The sequence below is a fragment of the Pelodiscus sinensis genome, chromosome 17, assembly GCF_052426305.1.
Source record: "Pelodiscus sinensis isolate ZL-2025 chromosome 17, ASM5242630v1, whole genome shotgun sequence".
NCBI lineage: Eukaryota > Metazoa > Chordata > Testudines > Trionychidae > Pelodiscus > Pelodiscus sinensis.
Window position 1 is genome coordinate 2,423,633 of NC_143068.1, and position 17,271 is coordinate 2,440,903.

The 17,271-nt window shown below is 70.8% G+C and overlaps 1 protein-coding gene across 1 annotated transcript in view; it reads right to left on the reverse strand.

The window, feature by feature from the left end:
* The window catches only part of MYH7B (myosin heavy chain 7B), a 47,860-nt gene that overhangs the window by 2,150 nt on the left and 28,439 nt on the right, over nt 1–17,271 (reverse strand). Inside the window, exons 24-38 of the mRNA XM_075901490.2 lie at nt 16,687–16,942; nt 16,051–16,293; nt 15,471–15,647; nt 14,420–14,565; nt 12,968–13,058; nt 11,930–12,319; nt 9,153–9,279; nt 8,370–8,488; nt 6,989–7,185; nt 5,919–6,268; nt 4,798–4,922; nt 4,336–4,451; nt 3,674–3,866; nt 1,493–1,696; nt 549–674 (exon numbers count right to left, since the gene is read on the reverse strand). Coding sequence (XP_075757605.2) covers nt 549–674; nt 1,493–1,696; nt 3,674–3,866; nt 4,336–4,451; nt 4,798–4,922; nt 5,919–6,268; nt 6,989–7,185; nt 8,370–8,488; nt 9,153–9,279; nt 11,930–12,319; nt 12,968–13,058; nt 14,420–14,565; nt 15,471–15,647; nt 16,051–16,293; nt 16,687–16,942 — 2,860 coding nt within the window. The remainder of the gene's footprint in view (nt 1–548; nt 675–1,492; nt 1,697–3,673; nt 3,867–4,335; nt 4,452–4,797; nt 4,923–5,918; nt 6,269–6,988; nt 7,186–8,369; nt 8,489–9,152; nt 9,280–11,929; nt 12,320–12,967; nt 13,059–14,419; nt 14,566–15,470; nt 15,648–16,050; nt 16,294–16,686; nt 16,943–17,271) is intronic.

Genomic DNA, 17,271 nt, shown 5'->3' on the forward strand with positions numbered 1-17,271 from the left:
CCGCCCGTTCGTCCTCAACCAGCTCCTCTTCTCCGGAGGCTCTCTGCTCCGGGGGGCGGGGGCCGGGGGGGGACCCTGCAGCGCGGCTTGTTCCACCTTTGCTGCAAGCTCCCCAAGGCCCCTGCGGGGGGGGGGTTATTCCTGCGCTCTGTGGCAGCAGGCGGGCGCCGCGCGCTTTGGGGCCACTGGGGAGACGGGCTCTCAGACCCGGGCTGGTGGCGGCGGGGGCAGGGGCGTCTGAGCGGCTGTTTGGGGGGGGGTATTGCTGGCGGGGGAGGGGGACAGAGGGGCGCTTTGGGCCTGGCTGGTGCCTTGGAGTGGAGCCCCCCAGGCTGGGCCACGGCAGCCCTGAGCTCAGGCATCTTGCCCTGAATTGGCCCGGGCAGCCCCCTATACGACACGGCGGGGGCGATACCCCCTGGAGCTGGCCAGGCTCTGGCACAGGGGCCTTTAGCTCAAGCCGGCCTGGGTCCCAGGGGACGTTTCACAGCAGGTCGGACGTGGCACAGGCCTGCGTGGCTACCCCGCCCCCCCCCCCCCCCCCTTACGTCGGTGATGGCTTTCTTGGCCTTCTCCTCCGCGTTGCGACACTCCTGCACGGCCTCCTCCACCTCTGCGCTCAGCTGGGCGACGTCCGACTCCATCTTCTTCTTGTGGTTAATCAGGCCTGTGTTCTGGAGCAGCAAGAGGGCGGGGTCATTCGCCCGCAGGGCAGGGCCGGTCGCACGGGGACGGGGCCGCTTGTGAGGGGGGCAGGGCGGGTCACACGGGGACAGGGCTGTTTGCACGGGGGGCAGGGCGGGTCGCACAGGGCGGGGTGGCTTGTGAGGGGGGCAGGGTGGGGCGCACGGGGCCAGGGCGGCTTGTGAGGGGGGCAGGGTGGGTCGCACGGGGACGGGGCTGTTTGCACGGGGGGCAGGGCGGGTTGCACGGGGACGGGGTGGCTTGTGAGGGGGGCAGGGCAGGTCGCACGGGGACGGGGCTGTTTGCACGGGGGGGCAGGGCGGGTCGCACGGGGACGGGGCTGTTTGCACGGGGGGGCAGGGCGGGTCGCACGGGGACGGGGCTGTTTGCACGGGGGGCAGGGCGGGGCGCACGGGGACGGGGCTGTTTGCACGGGGGGCAGGGCGGGTTGCACGGGGACGGGGCTGTTTGCACGGGGGGCAGGGCGGGGCGCACGGGGACGGGGCTGTTTGCACGGGGGGCAGGGCGGGTCGCACGGGGACGGGGTGGCTTGTGAGGGGGGCAGGGCGGGGCGCACGGGGACGGGGCTGTTTGCACGGGGGGCAGGGCGGGTCGCACGGGGACGGGGCTGTTTGCACGGGGGGCAGGGCGGGTCGCACGGGGACGGGGCTGTTTGCACGGCTCGTGCCCGGGCGGGTTGCACGGCTCCCAGGGCCGGGCCCGGATGGGGCTGCCCGTGCGGAAGGGCCGGGCGGGGGCTGGCAGTCTCTGGCCCGGGGTGCAGGGCTCCAGGCCGGCTCCGGCTCACCTGGGAGTGCAGCAGGTTGACTCTCTCGGTGGCCTCCAGCAGCTCCTGCTCGGCCAGCTTGCGGCCCCGCTCGGCCTGCTCCAGCGCCGCCCGCAGCTCCTCCACCTCGGCCAGCAGCAGGTTGTTGCGCCGCTCCAGGGCGGCCGCCTGCTCCTTCAGGTCGTCGTTGTGGCGCAGGGTGTCGTCCAGCTCGATCTGCAAGTCCTGCCCCGCCCCCGCCCGCACGGAGTCAGGGGAGGGGGCCGGCCCGGGCGGGGGCTGGGTGCAGCTCGGGGCCCGTAACCCCAGAGCGGCCTGAGCCTCCGCCGGCCGGACCCTGCTTGGGGCTGGCAGCAACCAGCCCCCCCCACGCACCCAGACCCGGCTCTGCCCTCCGCACGGCTCAGCCCCCCCCCACGCACCCAGACCCGGCCCTGCCCTCCGCGCGGCTCAGCCCCCCCCCCCACACACCCAGACCCGGCCCTGCCCTCCGCGCGGCTCAGCCCCCCCCCCCACGCACCCAGACCCGGCCCTGCCCTCCGCGCGGCTCAGCCCCCCCCCACGCACCCAGACCCGGCCCTGCCCTCCGCACGGCTCAGCCCCCCCCCACGCACCCAGACCCGGCTCTGCCCTCCGCGCGGCTCAGCCCCCCCCCACGCACCCAGACCCGGCTCTGCCCTCCGCGCGGCTCAGGCCCCCCCCCACGCACCCAGACCCGGCCCTGCCCTCCGCACGGCTCAGCCCCCCCCCACGCACCCAGACCCGGCCCTGCCCTCCGCGCGGCTCAGCCCCCCGCCCCACGCACCCAGACCCGGCCCTGCCCTCCGCGCGGCTCAGCCCCCCCCCCCACGCACCCAGACCCGGCCCTGCCCTCCGCGCGGCTCAGCCCCCCCCACGCACCCAGACCCGGCCCTGCCCTCCGCGCGGCTCAGCCCCCCTCCCACGCACCCAGACCCGGCCCTGCCCTCCGCGCGGCTCAGCCCCCCCCCCCACGCACCCAGACCCGGCCCTGCCCTCCGCGCGGCTCAGCCCCCCCCCACGCACCCAGACCCGGCCCTGCCCTCCGCGCGGCTCAGCCCCCCCCACGCACCCAGACCCGGCCCTGCCCTCCGCGCGGCTCAGCCCCCCCCCCCCCCCACGCACCCAGACCCGGCTCTGCCCTCCGCACGGCTCAGCCCCCCCCACGCACCCAGACCCGGCCCTGCCCTCCGCGCGGCTCAGCCCCCCCCCCCACGCACCCAGACCCGGCCCTGCCCTCCGCGGGGCTCAGCCCACCCAGCCCCCCCCCCACGCACCCAGACCCGGCCCTGCCCTCCGCGCGGCTCAGCCCCCCCCACGCACCCAGACCCGGCCCTGCCCTCCGCGCGGCTCAGCCCCCCCCCCCCCACGCACCCAGACCCGGCTCTGCCCTCCGCGCGGCTCAGCCCCCCCCCACGCACCCAGACCCGGCCCTGCCCTCCGCGCGGCTCAGCCCACCCAGCCCCCCCCCCACGCACCCAGACCCGGCCCTGCCCTCCGCGCGGCTCAGCCCCCCCCACGCACCCAGACCCGGCCCTGCCCTCCGCGCGGCTCAGCCCCCCCCCACGCACCCAGACCCGGCCCTGCCCTCCGCGCGGCTCAGCCCACCCAGCTCCCCCTCCACGCACCCAGACCCGGCCCTGCCCTCCGCGCGGCTCAGCCCCCCCCCCCCCCCCTACACCGACCCAGCCCTGCCCTCAGCGAGGCTCGGCAGGTGCCAGGGCGCCCCCACGCCCCCCCCCCCACTGCTCCCGCCAGGGCAGTACAGCCCCCCCCCACGGCCCCCATCAGGGCAGTACCCCCCCCCCCACCCGCGCCAGGGCAGTACTCCCCCCCCGACCCACGGCAGGGCAGTACCCCCCTCACAACCTGCGCCAGGGCAGTACTCCCCCCCCCCGACCCACGGCAGGGCAGTACCCCCCCCTGCACCTCCTGCGCCAGGGCAGTACTATCTCCCCCGCGCCAGGGCAGTACTCCCCCCCCGACCCACGGCAGGGCAGTACCCCCCTGCGCCAGGGCAGGCTCCCCCCCCTCACAACCTGCCCAGGGCAGTACTATCTCCCCCGCGCCAGCCCAACCACCCCCCCCCCCCCGCACCCCGACCCGGCCCTGCCCTAAACCCTCTGCTCCTCTCCCCCCAGCCCCCCCCCCCCGCACCCAGACCCGGCCCTGCCCTCCGCTGACCTTGATCTGGGCCTGCAGCTGCCGCACCAGTTTCTGGGACTCGGCGGCCTGGCGGTTGGCGTGGCTCAGCTGGATCTCCATCTCGTTGAGGTCGCCCTCCATCTTCTTGCGCAGCCGGACGGCCTCGTTGCGGGCCTTGGCCTCGGCGTCCAGCGTGGCCTGCATGGAGTCCATGGCGCGCTGGTGGTTGCGCCTGCGGGCGGGCAGCGGTGGATCTTACGCCGGGGCCGAGAGCTTGCTGGCAGCCTGCCCTCGCCACGGTGTGCCCCCCCGCCCTGTGGCCACGCCAGTGCTGCTGTGAGCGTCCCCCCCCCCGTGGCCACACCAGTGCTGCTGTGAGCCCCCCCCGTGGCCACGCCAGTGCTGCTGTGAGCGTCCCCCCCCCCCCCCCCGTGAGCCCTGGCCCCCCCCGTCCCCCCCCCGGCCACGCCAGTGCTGCTGTGAGCGTCCCCCCCCCCACGTGGCCACGCCAGTGCTGCTGTGAGCGTCCCCCCCCCCCCCCCCCTGTGGCCACGCCAGTGCTGCTGTGAGCGTCCCCCCCCCCGTGGCCACGCCAGTGCTGCCGCCAGGCCCATGGGCGAGCATGCGGCTGCCAGCCATGCCGGCGGGTGGCCCCCACAGGGAGATGGGCACAGGCAGGTGCTGCCCCAGGGCCCCCCCACCTGAGGTTCTCAAACTCCTCGTCCTTCTCGGCCAGCTTCCTCTCCACGTCCGCCTTGATCTGGGACAGCTCCAGCTGGATGCGCAGGGTCTTGCTCTCCTCGTGCTCCAGGGCCCCCTGTGGGCAGCAGGCGATGGGCACTGGGGCCCCTCTCCGGGGCGCCCCTTGGGCTGTGCGGAGCGGGCGGCTGCTGGAGCCGGGGTGGGGGGCGGGGGGAGCAGCCCAGGCAGGCTGAGCCAGCCAGCCGCCCCCTGCTCTGAGCACAGGGCCCAGCCCAGCCCTGCTGGCGACCGGGGAGCCCCCAGGACACAGGCCGTGGCTCGCCCCAGGGGCGCAGCAGGGACCTGCCGGCCAGGCGTGGGGCTGGGGAGCGTTTGAGGGACGAGGGGCCCCGGGACAGGGCCGTGCCCAGACCCCTGAGGCCGGCGGGGCAGGGGCTGCTCCGGGCGTCGCCCAAACCCACCTCGGCCTCCTCCAGCGCGGCCTGGATGTCGCTCTTCTCGCTTTCCAGGGCCTTCTTCACCTTCTCCAGCTCGTGGATGGTCTTGCTGCTCAGGCTGATCTGGTCGGTCAGGTCGGCGATCTCCTCTGGGGGGACGAGGGACGTGGGGGGCTGCATTGCCCTAGCCCCCAGCTGCGGGGCCCTTACCCAGCCTCATGGGGGTCTGCCCCCCTCCCCGCCCCCGCCGGCAGCCCCAGGCCCTGCGGCAGGCTCCATGGGCAACAGCAACTGCCCCCACCGCACTGGCCAGCGGGGCAGAGACGAGCGCTCGGCAGGCAGCCCCCCCCACGCCCGGCAGACCCTGGTCGAGCGACCACCACAGGCAGCCGGGGCCTCGGGCCCCCCAGTCCAGCAGAGCCTGGGGCAGGACAAACTGCCCTGCCCTGGCCGAGGGGGGGCGGCGGGGCTACAGCCCTGCCCAGAAGGGAAGTCTGACTGCCCCCCCCCCGTCTCAGCGCAAGGGCCCACGCTGCAGGGACAGCCCAGGGAGGGCAGCGGGGCTGGAGCCAGCCATGCCCAGTCCTGGGGGGGCAGTGCTGAGAGCCACAGCCTGGTTGTGCCCAGCCCTGGGGGGGGCAGGGCTGGAGCCCTGGGGGGCCCGGAGCCCTGCGGGGGGCGGAGCCCTGGGCCGGAGCCCTGGGAGGGGCTGGAGCCCGGGGGGGTGGAGCTGGGGCTGGAGCCTTGGGGGGGGCGGAGCTGGGGGCGGAGCCCTGGGGGGGCCGGAGCCCTGCGAGGGGCGGGGCTGGGGGCGGAGCCCTGGGGGGGCTGGAGCCCTGGGGGGGGCGGAGCTGGGGGTGGAGCCCTGGGGGGGGCGGGGCTGGAGCCCTGGGGGGGCCGGAGCCCTGGGGGGGGGGGGCGGAGCCCTGCGGGGGGCTGGAGCTCTGGGGGGGGGGCGGAGCTGGGGCTGGAGCCCTGGGGGGGGGGGCAGAGCCCGGGGGGCGGAGCTGGGGCTGGAGCTGGGGCTGGAGCCCTGGGGGGGGCAGAGCCCGGGGGGCGGAGCTGGGGCTGGAGCCCTGGGGGGGGCAGAGCCCAGGGGGGCGGAGCTGGGGCTGGAGCCCTGGGGGGGCGGAGTCCAGCCGTACCTTGGAGGTTCTTGTTCTCGCGCTTGAGGGTTTCCAGGTTGTCCAGGGACTCCTCGTAGGCGTTCCTGAGTTTGAAGAGCTCCGTGCTCAGGCTGCGCGACTCCTTCTGCGAGGACTCCAGCTCGGCCTGGGTCTCCTCGTACTTCTGCTTCCACTCGGCGAGGATCCGGTCGAAGTTGCGCTGCTTCTTGTCCAGCGCGGCGGCCGCGGAGTTGGCTCGCTCCAGGTCGATGGACAAGTCCTCGATCTCCGTCTGCAGCCGGTGCTTGGTCTTCTCCAGGGAGGAGCACTTGGCGTGCGCGGCCTCCACCGCCTCCTCCGCCTCCTGCAGCCGGATGGCCAGCTTCTTCCTGCCACGGGCCGCGGGCGTGAGCAGGGGTAGGCACGGCGCCTCGCAGCCAACCGCGCCCGCCTCCCGGCCCAGGGAGCTTCCCTTGACTCCCGCGGCCTGGGCGCGAGCCCGGCTCTGGCCACGCCTGGCCCCACGCGGCGAGGGCGGAAGGCGCCTGGTGCTGCCAGGCCCGTGGCTGACTGCAGCCTCCCCACGGAGCAGCCCACCGGCCCTGCCCCCAGCCTGGCACTGCGGGATGGCCCCCGCTGGCTCCCTAACCGCGCCCCTTTGCGCCGGGTGCCTGCCACCGGCCGCTGTGTCATGGGCTCTTGCTCTGAGCCGCAGGGGAGGGGCGTGTCAGGGCGTGGCCGCCCAGCCCCTGTCCCAGTGGCCATGGCAGAGTGGGGGGCCCAGCCCTCTCGGGGGCACGAGGCCTCTGCCACGAAGGGGAGCCCCGCCGGCAGGGGTCTCTGCCCCACGCTGCCCGGGCAAAGGAAGGGGCCGAGGGCTCAGCCTGTGGCAGAAGCCAGGCCAGTTCTCCACACGGCGGGGCCGTCCCGACGCAAACCCGCGGCCACCGCGCACCAGGCCCCCCCGGGCGGGCGCTCCGGCAGCGCTGCTGGCTGGCCGTGGGGCAGGCCGCCCGGCTCCCTCCCTCCCTCAGCAGGCGGCGGTCGCTGGCAGGGGGCTCGGCCCCGGGGAGAGCTGCTCCCAGAGCGGGGCCCTCGCTGGGACTCACTTGGCTTCCTCCAGCTCCTCTGTCCGCTGGATGGCGTCCGTCTCGTACTTGGTTCTCCACTGGGCCACCTCGGCGTTGGCCTTGGACAGGGTGCGCTGCAGCTCGCCCTTGGCCTCCGCCTCCTCCTCGTACTGCTCCCGCAGCAGGTCGCAGTCGTGGCGGGAGGCCTGCAGCGCGTGGGCCAGGGCGTTCTTGGACTGGGGGGAGGCGAGAGTGAGACGGGCGCAGGCTTCCCCAGCCGCCACGCCGCCCAAGTGCAGGCCGGGGGCCCGGGGACTGGTGCTTTCTGTGCCCCAGGCGCCCGTGAGCCCCGAGCCGGCCCGGCGGGGCCACCAGGCAGGAGGGAGGCTGCGCCGGGGTGAGCAGGGAGCCGCGTGCTGGCAGACAGACCCCAGCTCCGTGCACCGGGCTCCAGCCGGCCGCCTCCGGACTGAGCGGCCAACCCCCCGGGGCTGCACTGCAGGGCAGGTCTTCCCCGCTCACAGCTGCGGCTTCAGCCCTTTGCCCGGCTGGCCTGGTTGGTGTGACTGGGGGGGGGGGTCCCTCCGTCCCCCCCTTTGCCCGGCCGGCCTGGTTGGTGTGACTGGGGGGGGGGGGGGGGAGCGGGTCCCTCAGTCCCCCCCCCCCCTTTGCCCGGCCGGCCTGGTTGGTGTGACTGGGGGGGGGAGCGGGTCCCTCAGTCCCCCCCTTTGCCAGGCTGGCCTGGTTGGTGTGACTGGGGGGGGGGAGCGGGTCCCTCAGTCCCCCCCTTTGCCAGGCTGGTCTGGTTGGTGTGACTGTGGGGGGGGGTCCCTCAGTCCCCCCCTTTGCCCGGCTGGCCTGGTTGGTGTGACTGGGGGGGGGGGGTCCCTCAGTCCCCCCCTTTGCCAGGCTGGCCTGGTTGGTGTGACTGTGTGTGGGGGTGTTCCTCAGTCCCCCCCTTTGCCCGGCTGGCCTGGTTGGTGTGACTGTGGGGGGGGGTCCCTCAGTCCCCCCTTTGCGGCTCTCTCTGCATGAGGGGAGTGGCCAGGCAGGACGCCCTGGGGAAGTGTGCCAGAGTCTCTCCGGTGGGGACCAGGTGACCCCCCGGGGTGTGGGAGCAGGACCGTGGGGTGGAGCGGCCTGGGGGCGGAGGGACCGGTTGCTGGGGTTGGGGCATGAAGGAAGCAGGCTAAGCCAGGCCTGTGACCCCCTCCCCCAAGAGGACGCGGACGCTGCGCTGGGTCTCTGCGAGGCAGTAGCCCTTCTGCCTATGGCCTGAGAGCCGCGGGGCGCAGGGTGGGGGCTCCCCGACACGTGGCCTTTTCCAGCCCTCTCTAGGGCCCTGCCGGGCTCCGCGGCTCCCTTCCTGGCTGGCCAGTGAGGCTCCCGCCCCAGGAGCGCTAGGCCCTCCCCAGCTGACCTTGGTCTCTTCTTCCAGCTGCCTCTTGAGCTCCTCGATGGTCTGGGTGAAGGAGGTCTTGCCGCGGCTCAGCTGGTTTATGAAGGACTCCTTCTCCTCCAGCAGCCGGCTCAGCTCCCCTAGGGCCCGGAGCCAGCAGCCGTGAGGGATGCCGGCCCAGGCCCGGCTCGCGTCCTTCCGCTCCCCGGGGCCATGGCGCAGACCTGGCCCCACTCCAGGGGGTCTGAGCCCCTCTGCGCTCCCGAGCTGGGACGTCCAGCCCCAGCCCTGCGGCCACAGCCCAGCGCGCGCTCGGTCACAACAGGCCTTCTCGCGCGCAATGGGCCTCGGCCAGGCCAAGAGTGGCAGAACCTGGTGAGCCTGGGCATGGGGCTGATCTCCCTCAGGCCAGGGACTCAGGGTCGTGTCCCACCTCCCCCAAGCACAGAGCCCAGAGCGCCTGGGCCAGGCCGGGCCCACAGACAGCAGCAGGGGCAGAGGCTGAACTGCGCCGCAGGTAACGCCTGGCAGTTCCCAGCCGAGGTCCTGGCCCGTCCCCAGCCACACTGATGCTGCCCCCGGCTCCTTCCCCTGCTGCCGCGGCTCTGCCTCTGGCGCCCGCATGTTCTGCAGCTGGCCGGCTCCTCCGGGCGCCGCCTGGCGTCAGTAATTCTCCGGCCTGTGCCCCGCTGAGCTCTGAGGCAGAAGGAGCTGCCAGTGCCTGATCCCAGGCCCAGGCCATGGCAAGCCCGCCTGGGGCCCCTCCGCCACTCGCCCGGCTGCGCGAAGCCCTCCTGAGCCTACCGTTCTCGGTCTGCAGCCGGCCGCGCTGGGTGTTCACTTCGGCCAGCTGGCGCTGCAGCTCATCCACTTTGGACTTGGCCTCGCTCAGCTGGTCCTCGTAGGTGCGGCACAGCTTCTCCGCGTTGGCCTGCGGCGAGCAGCCGGTCAGCGCCAGAGCCCAGCACGGCCACAGCCGCCCACTCCGCCGCCCCAGGCCTGGCCTGTTCCCACCCTATGGGCTGCGCCCCCTTTCAGCGGGGAGAGGCCACGTTCCCGTTAGCCTCTCACCCAGAGGCCTGCCAGCACGGGACCCTCGCACATCATCACCACTTAGCACGAGGTCCCAGAGGTGGTTCCATCGCCCGGCTGAACGAGAGCGGGCGCCCGTTGGAACGTATCCTACCTGGGTTTGAATGTTTTCTACACTTTCCAATGTGTAGAACGGCACCCAGTGACTAAGGGGTTAACTCAGGTACCTAGCAAAGGTGTTGGGGGGGGGGGGGGGGGGGGAAATCAGCCAATAACAACGCAGGTAGGAATTTCAAACTGGAAAAGGGAGGTTTTCTCTCCCTTCTTTGTTTGAGATCAGAGCAGTTTCTCTCAGGGATTGAGGGAAGTGGGAGACGCTTCTCTCCAAGAACGGACCTCTTGAAATGTGCACGGAGGGAGAAGTGCTGAGAGCCCATCAGGGTTCATTGTTTTCCTTGTTCGGGGGTTTGGAAATCATGTCTGAGCTGGCTCATTGGGTGTCTCTTTTGTAACTAAGGACTGCAGCCCGGGACTTCCCTGAGTATGTGGCTATTTACCACCTAGCCGATTTACTCCGCTTGCAACTGTAGCTTTGTTTTTTGAGAATAACGGAGAGTTTTCTTTTTCTTCTAATGAAGCGGTCTTGGTTGAGTGTTGTGTCCTTAGGACTCGGTGCCTAGATACAAGGGCAGAGTCCATTGTCTGTTTGCCCCAACTCCAAGCAAAACGGAGGTTGCGCAGGGAAGAGCTTTATCTTAGGGAGGTGATTCCCAGGTGATCTCTTCCCTGCAAAAGGCTTTAGTTTTGTATTTTCTTGGACTCACTGGAGCGGTGGCAGCGAGGAACCAGCCTTAATTTTTTGGGGATCTCAGGGGGACTTAGACTGAATAAGTTTGTCTCTGGAAATCAGAGACAGGCTTTTGCAGAGTTTATTTTGCTAGCCAGCCCCCCTCTCTGCATGCAGTGTCGGTTGTGGGATTGCACCATGACAGCAGCACAGGGCGCAAGGTGGGCAGTGCTCGCTATATTCTTATTTCAAATATCTGCACTGTAAAAAAGAGGGTGCAAGCTACAAATCGCAGCACTAAGGGGCATGTGACTATTTAACATACCTGGAATGTTAAAAACCATGCAGCGCCGGCTGCAACAGTGCCAGGCAAATGTCTGTTCTCACTTGTAATCAAGCAACAGGCAGCATGTTTGACCGTCAATGTAAACACGCTTCTTGTCCGAGCGACTGGCTGAACGAGAAGTAGGACTGAGTGGACTTACAGGCTGTAAAAGTTTTTGAGTGGTGTCTTTTTAAAAACATCTACATTTATAAGATACACTTTCACAAAAAAGAGATTCCATGACTGTACTTGTATGCGGCGATTTGGAAAATACTAATTATTTGGGGGTTTTACAGTGCAAATATTTGTAATAGTGGTAATGTGGGGTGAGCCCTGTGCACTTTGTGTCCTGTGTTGTGGTTGAGGTTGGAATATTTGAAAATGTTGAAAAATGTGCCAGGATATTTGTAATAAGTTAACACTGCTGTTCTGTCGTCTGTCAGTGGAATTAAAACTGCAGATAACTGCAACTTTTTAAAAATTGGGTTAATTTGTTTTGCATTAATTGCTTGAGTTTGCAGCAGTTAATCGACCAGCCCTGCAATAAACTCTACAATTGCCCTGGCTGAGCTAAGGCATCGGTTGCACGCTCAGGCTGCAGAGACCAATCTCCTGAGTTAATGGTCCGAGTCTCACTTCCTGGTGCTCTTTGGGTTTGGAGCGAGGCATGCGGCCGTGCCCGTCCCTGCAGGGATGCCAGGTCGCGGTCCTTAGCAGTGTCCCTCCCTACGCGAGCATGGGAATCGCTCACCAGTGCAGCTCTGCTGCTGGGAGCAATCGAGGCAGTGAACTAGTCAGGCCCGGCGGGGCTGCCACCGTTGTGTGCAGCGTCTGGCCACGCGGCACGGCTCTACACGGCCGTGCCTGCCTGCAGTGACAGGTGCCAGGAGCTCGGCCCATTCCGCTTCCAGAGCAGGTTAAAGGGCAGCTTGAGACCCGGGGAGCAAATATTTAATCCTGGGCTCCGCGGGGCCTGTGAAATGCTGGCGGGAGGCTGTCGCCGACACATTCCGCCTGTCCGGCGCCTGTCTGTACCGTTGCCGCAGCGGCCGCAGGGTCGTGGTGGGGGCTCTGGGTGAATCTTGCACCCGAGGGCGGGTGTTTCTCTCAAAGGGATTTGCAGGGCAGGTCTCGGGTCAGACATGGGGATCCCAGCAGCCCCTCTGGCCTTGCAGTCTCTGCCCCGGGCCTGCCGCTGCCAGACGCACAGACGGCTCAGCTGGGGCCGACACACACGCAGCATCCAGGGCTTAACGGCTCCAGCCTCGGCTCTGAGCGCAGCGGCTCCAGAGCCCCAGCCTGGAGCAGCAGGGAGGTCAGAGACATGGCCCCGAGCCCCAGGCTCCTGCCCTAGCCCCTGCGCTTGCGTGTTAGAGCCCAGCGCCTGCCTCAGCCACTGCTGCTCTGGGGCACCCGAGCCCCCCGCAGGCCCCTCACCTTGTTCTTGGTGAGATACTCGACGTTGGAGGACAGGTCGTCCACCTCCATCTTCATCTCGCTCTTCTCCTTCTCCAGCTTCTGCTTGACCCGCTGCAGGTTGTCGATCTGCTCGCCCAGCTCGGCCACCGTGTCGGCGTGCTTCTTGCGCAGGGCCGCGGCCGTCGACTCGTGATGCAGCGTGGCCTCCTCCAGGTCCCTGCGCAGCTTCAGGAACTCCGCCTCCCGCTTCTTGTTCATCTCCAGCTGGACGGCCGTGGCGCCGCCCGCCTCCTCCAGCCGCTCGCTCAGCTCCTCCAGCTCCCGCGCCACCTCCGCGCGCTGCTTCTCCACCTTGGCCCTGGCCGCCCGCTCTGCCTCCAGCTCCTCCTCCAGCTCCTCAATGCGGGCCTGGTGGGGCAAAGCGAGCCCCGGGCTAGCGCCGCCTCCGCACCCTCCCACCTGCCGCCCCCAGCCAGCCCGGCGCTGCTCAGCACCTGCCCCCCAGTCTGGACCCAGCTGAGACTGGATTCTCAGCCCCCTGCATCCGCCCCCAACAAGGGCAGCCCAGCCCCAGGGATCTGGTCTGGCCCGTTGGGAGACGGGGGCCCAGCCTGTGACACTTGGATCTGCAGGGCCTGAGGCTCTGGGGCATGGCCAAAGGGCGGGACCTTCAAGGGTGGCCTCCCGCTGCCGAAAGGCCAGGAGCGCGGGTCACGCAAACCCGGCCCCCGTCACCTGCCGGCCCTACCTGGCACTGGCCTGGCTTGCTCCCCAGCCTGGGCCCCGCCCGGCCCGCGCCCACAGGGCTGCTCTGTCCCTCACATGCGGCTACAAGAATCCCTCTCTCCTGGCCCAGGCCCCGTGCGCAGGGCGAGCCCTAGGGAACCGCTGGGTTCTGGGAGTGGCCGGAACATGCCCAGCGAGGCCCCAGGGTGCAGAGGGACAGGGAGACGCTGCCCGGGGTGGAGAGCAGAGCCCAGGGAGGCAGGCCATGCTCCGCTCGCTCAGGGACCTGCCAGCCGGTGGCCTCGGGGCCCTCTCCCGCCACCCCCTTACCTGCAGCTCCTTGATCTTCTTCTGCAGCTGGGCCCCAAGAACTTGCTCATCTTCAATCCTGGAATTCAGCTGGCTCGTCTCAAACTCCTTCCTGCCCAGACCCGAGACAGAGCCTGCGTTAGCAGAACCCAGCAGCCAGGCGCCTCCTGGCCCGTCCCCCAGGGACCAGTGCAGGAGACTTCCCTGTGCGACCCTGCCTTGAGCCGGGGCGGGTCCCCTGGGGGCGCGTGGCTCGGCCCTGCCCTGCGCCGGGGCGGGTCCCCTGGGGGCGCGTGGCTCGGCCCTGCCCTGCGCCGGGGCGGGTCCCCTGGGGGGTGCGTGGCTCGGCCCTGCCCTGCGCCGGGGCGGGTCCCCTGGGGGCGCGTGGCTCAGCCCTGCCCTGCGCCGGGGCGGGTCCCCTGGGGGCGCGTGGCTCGGCCCTGCCCTGCGCCGGGGCGGGTCCCCTGGGGGCGCGTGGCTCGGCCCTGCCCTGCGCCGGGGCGGGTCCCCTGGGGGGTGCGTGGCTCGGCCCTGCCCTGCGCCGGGGCGGGTCCCCTGGGGGCGCGTGGCTCGGCCCTGCCCTGCGCCGGGGCGGGTCCCCTGGGGGCGCGTGGCTCGGCCCTGCCCTGCGCCGGGGCGGGTCCCCTGGGGGCGCGTGGCTCGGCCCTGCCCTGCGCCGGGGCGGGTCCCCTGGGGGCGCGTGGCTCGGCCCTGCCCTGCGCCGGGGCGGGTCCCCTGGGGGCGCGTGGCTCAGCCCTGCCCTGCGCCGGGGCGGGTCCCCTGGGGGCGCGTGGCTCGGCCCTGCCCTGCGCCGGGGCGGGTCCCCTGGGGGCGCGTGGCTCGGCCCTGCCCTGCGCCGGGGCGGGTCCCCTGGGGGGCGCGTGGCTCGGCCCTGCCCTGCGCCGGGGCGGGTCCCCTGGGGGCACATGGCTCGGCCCTGCCCTGCGCCGGGGCGGGTCCCCTGGGGGTGCGTGGCTCAGCCCTGCCTTGCCCTGCCCTGGGGCAGGTCCCCTGGGGGGGGCGTGCGGCCTGGCCATGAATTGGGAAGCAGCCGATGTTCCCAGCCCTACTGACTTGTTACAGCCTCTGGGGTGCCGGTGAGAGCTCTGCACAGCCCCCCTTAGAGCTTGGGCGGCAGTGAGATGGGGGGGCTGTTCTGGGCCATGACTTGGGAGATCTAGCTCTGCCGCCCGCTCCTCTGGGCAAGTCAGTGCATCTTCTGAGCCACAGGCCCCTGGGCCGTGGGGAGCAGATCCCGCCGGCGCTGGCTGGCTGGGCTGGAAGCTCCTCGGGCAGGGACCTTGCTGGGTCGTGTCTGGGCACACTGGGCACTACACGGCACAAGAGCCTGGAACCAGCCCCAGGACGCGAGAGCCCAGCCCATGGCACCCGTGGGCGTGCTCGGGCCCGTGGAGCAGGGGCCAGGCCGGGAGGCCGGCTGGGGGCGTGTGCCCGGGCGCTGGCTGCCCTCACTTTTTGAGTTTCTCCTCCAGTTGCTGCTTGTCGTTCTCCAGATCCATGACAGACTCCTGCGTCAGCTTCAGATCTCCTTCCAGCTTGCGCTTCGCCCGCTCCAGGTCCATGCGGATCTTCTTCTCCTGCTCCAGGGAGCTTTCCAGCTGGAGAGAGACAGCCCAGATTAGAAGGGGAACTCCCTTCGGTACCCCGACCTCCTCTGCTCCTCCACGTCAGCCTGCCTCGGGGGAGAGGTCCCCTCTCCACGGCTGCCGAAATCTAGCACGGCGTCTGACCCGGCCCTGTGCCGGGGCGGTTCCCCGGGGGCGCGGGGCCCTGTGCCGGTTCCCCGGGGGCGCGGGGCCCTGTGCCGGTTCCCTGGGGGCGTGGGGCCCTGTGCCGGTTCCCCGGGGGCACGGGGCCCTGTGCCGGTTCCCCGGGGGCGTGGGGCCCTGTGCCGGTTCCCCGGGGGCACGGGGCCCTGTGCCGGTTCCCCGGGGGTGCGGGGCCCTGTGCCGGTTCCCCGGGGGCACGGGGCCCTGTGCCGGTTCCCCGGGGGCACGGGGCCCTGTGCCGGTTCCCTGGGGGCGTGGGGCCCTGTGCCGGTTCCCCGGGGGCACGGGGCCCTGTGCCGGTTCCCCGGGGGCGCGGGGCCCTGTGCCGGGGCGGTTCCCCGGGGGCGCGGGGCCCTGTGCCGGTTCCCCGGGGGCGCGGGGCCCTGTGCCGGGGCGGTTCCCCGGGGGCGCGGGGCCCTGTGCCGGTTCCCCGGGGGCGCGGGGCCCTGTGCCGGTTCCCCGGGGGCGCGGGGCCCTGTGCCGGGGCGGTTCCCCGGGGGCGCGGGGCCCTGTGCCGGTTCCCCGGGGGCGCGGGGCCCTGTGCCGGTTCCCCGGGGGCACGGGGCCCTGTGCCGGTTCCCCGGGGGCGCGGGGCCCTGTGCCGGTTCCCCGGGGGCACGGGGCCCTGTGCCGGTTCCCCGGGGGCGCGGGGCCCTGTGCCGATTCCCCGGGGGCGCGGGGCCCATCGGTACAATGGGGCTGCTGTCGCTGGTCTTTGCACCCACGTTACTCACATCATCCACTTGCTGCTCCAGTTTGACTTTGGCCTTGGTCAGTGTGTTGACTTTGTCCTCCTCAGCCTGCAGGTCGTCCAGGGCCTGCTGATGCGCCTCCTGCAGGGCCTTCTTCTCCTTCGTCAGCTTGGCGATGATCTCGTCCAGCGCCGCCATCTCTTCAATCAGGTTTTTCACCTAAGTCGGTGGCGGAGAAGAGACCTCAGCTCCCCGGAGACGGGGGAGAGCGAACCCCTAGAACACGACGTCACCCCCCCACCGGCATCGCCTCCCCTGCCACCCTCCCCACCAGCATCATCGCCTGCGCCGCCTCTGCCCCGCTGCTCACTCGGGTGCCAGGCCTTGTCCCCATGCTCCCAGCAGCTGCCCCAGGCCATGCCGTGGCGTGGCTGCAGCCCCATGTCCCGCAGCACAGACTGGGCGACGCCCTGAGTCCAGGGCTCACTGCTCTTTCAGATCGTGTGGCGCCTGCTTCCGGGATGTCCATCCTCGCTGAGACTCCAGCGCTCACCCCGGTGCTCCGGGAAGCCGGCAGAGCCCGGCCGCAGTACCGGGCAGCGGCGCCCGGCGAGCCGGTTACCTTGTTCTCTGTGGCGTGCTTCTCCTTCTCCACCTTGGCCAGCGTGATCTCTAGGTCGTCAATGTCCTTCTTCAGCTCGGCACACTCGTCCTCCAGCTTGCGCTTCTTGGAGGTCAGGTCCGCGTTCATCTCCTCCTCGTCGTCCAGGCGCTCCGTCAGCTCCTTCACCTTGGCCTCCAGCTGGATCTTGGCTTTGATCAGCAGGTCGCAGCGCTCTTCGGCATCGGCCAGGTTGTCCTGTTCCTGGAGCGCGCACAAGGAAACGTGCTCGTGCCTTTCCGCCAGGAAACGGTCCTGGCCGGGCTGCCAGTGCCTGGAGCAGGCACCCACGTGGGTGGGGCACCTCTGCCCAGTGGCCCATCGACCCCCCGTCTGCCCAGGCACAAGGGGCACTCGCTCAGCACGGGCCGTTGCTGGCCTGGGCCAGACCAAGCACTGGCCCAGCACTTCTCCTTTCCGGAGCTCACTCCTTGGCGCCACCCTCTCCCCAGTGCGGGGCGCAAGGGGCCAGAAGGAGGGTGAGCGGTTCCCATCTCAGGGCTGTTTCTGGCTCGTGGTTCTACATGGGGCCGGCCCCTGCCTCCCGCCACGCTCGCCGCCCGCCCCGCCCCGCCACGGAGCTGCACCGGGGCTCACCGCTTGGAGCTGGAGCGACAGGTCGTTCTTCTCCTGGATCATGGTAATTTGCTTCTCTTCAAGCTCCTTCCTCTTCGCCTCGGACTTCTCCAGAGCTTCCTTCAGCTTCAGGAACTCCTCCTTCAAGGTGGCCATCTCCTTCTCCGTCTGAGCCGACCGGAGCAGCGGCTTGATCTTGAAGAAAAGCTTCATCCAGGACCAGTTCTTGACGGCGTTGAAGGCGCGGATGTTCCACTGGATGGTGTAGAGCGCTTCCCTGCGGCACAGGGGGGCCGGCTCAGTCCCCGCCCGCTGCCTCCCACCCCAAGCACCTGCTCCTTAGCCCTTCTCCTGAGCCGCACGGCCGCTTCCCTGGCCTGCTCCCTGAGCATCCACCTCGGCTCAGCCAGGACCCCGGCCTGACAGCCACCAGCCCCTCGCCAGGAGCAGCAGAGCCAGGGTATGGCCCCGCTGGCTGGCAGCAATGGGAGAGGCGCCCTTGGAGCCATGGGGCAGTGCAGCCTTTGGACTGAAATTCTCCAGGGAAGGGAAGGGAGCCGCAGGCAGGCTGCTGGGCGGAGCTACCTTGGAGCCAGGAGCCGGGGA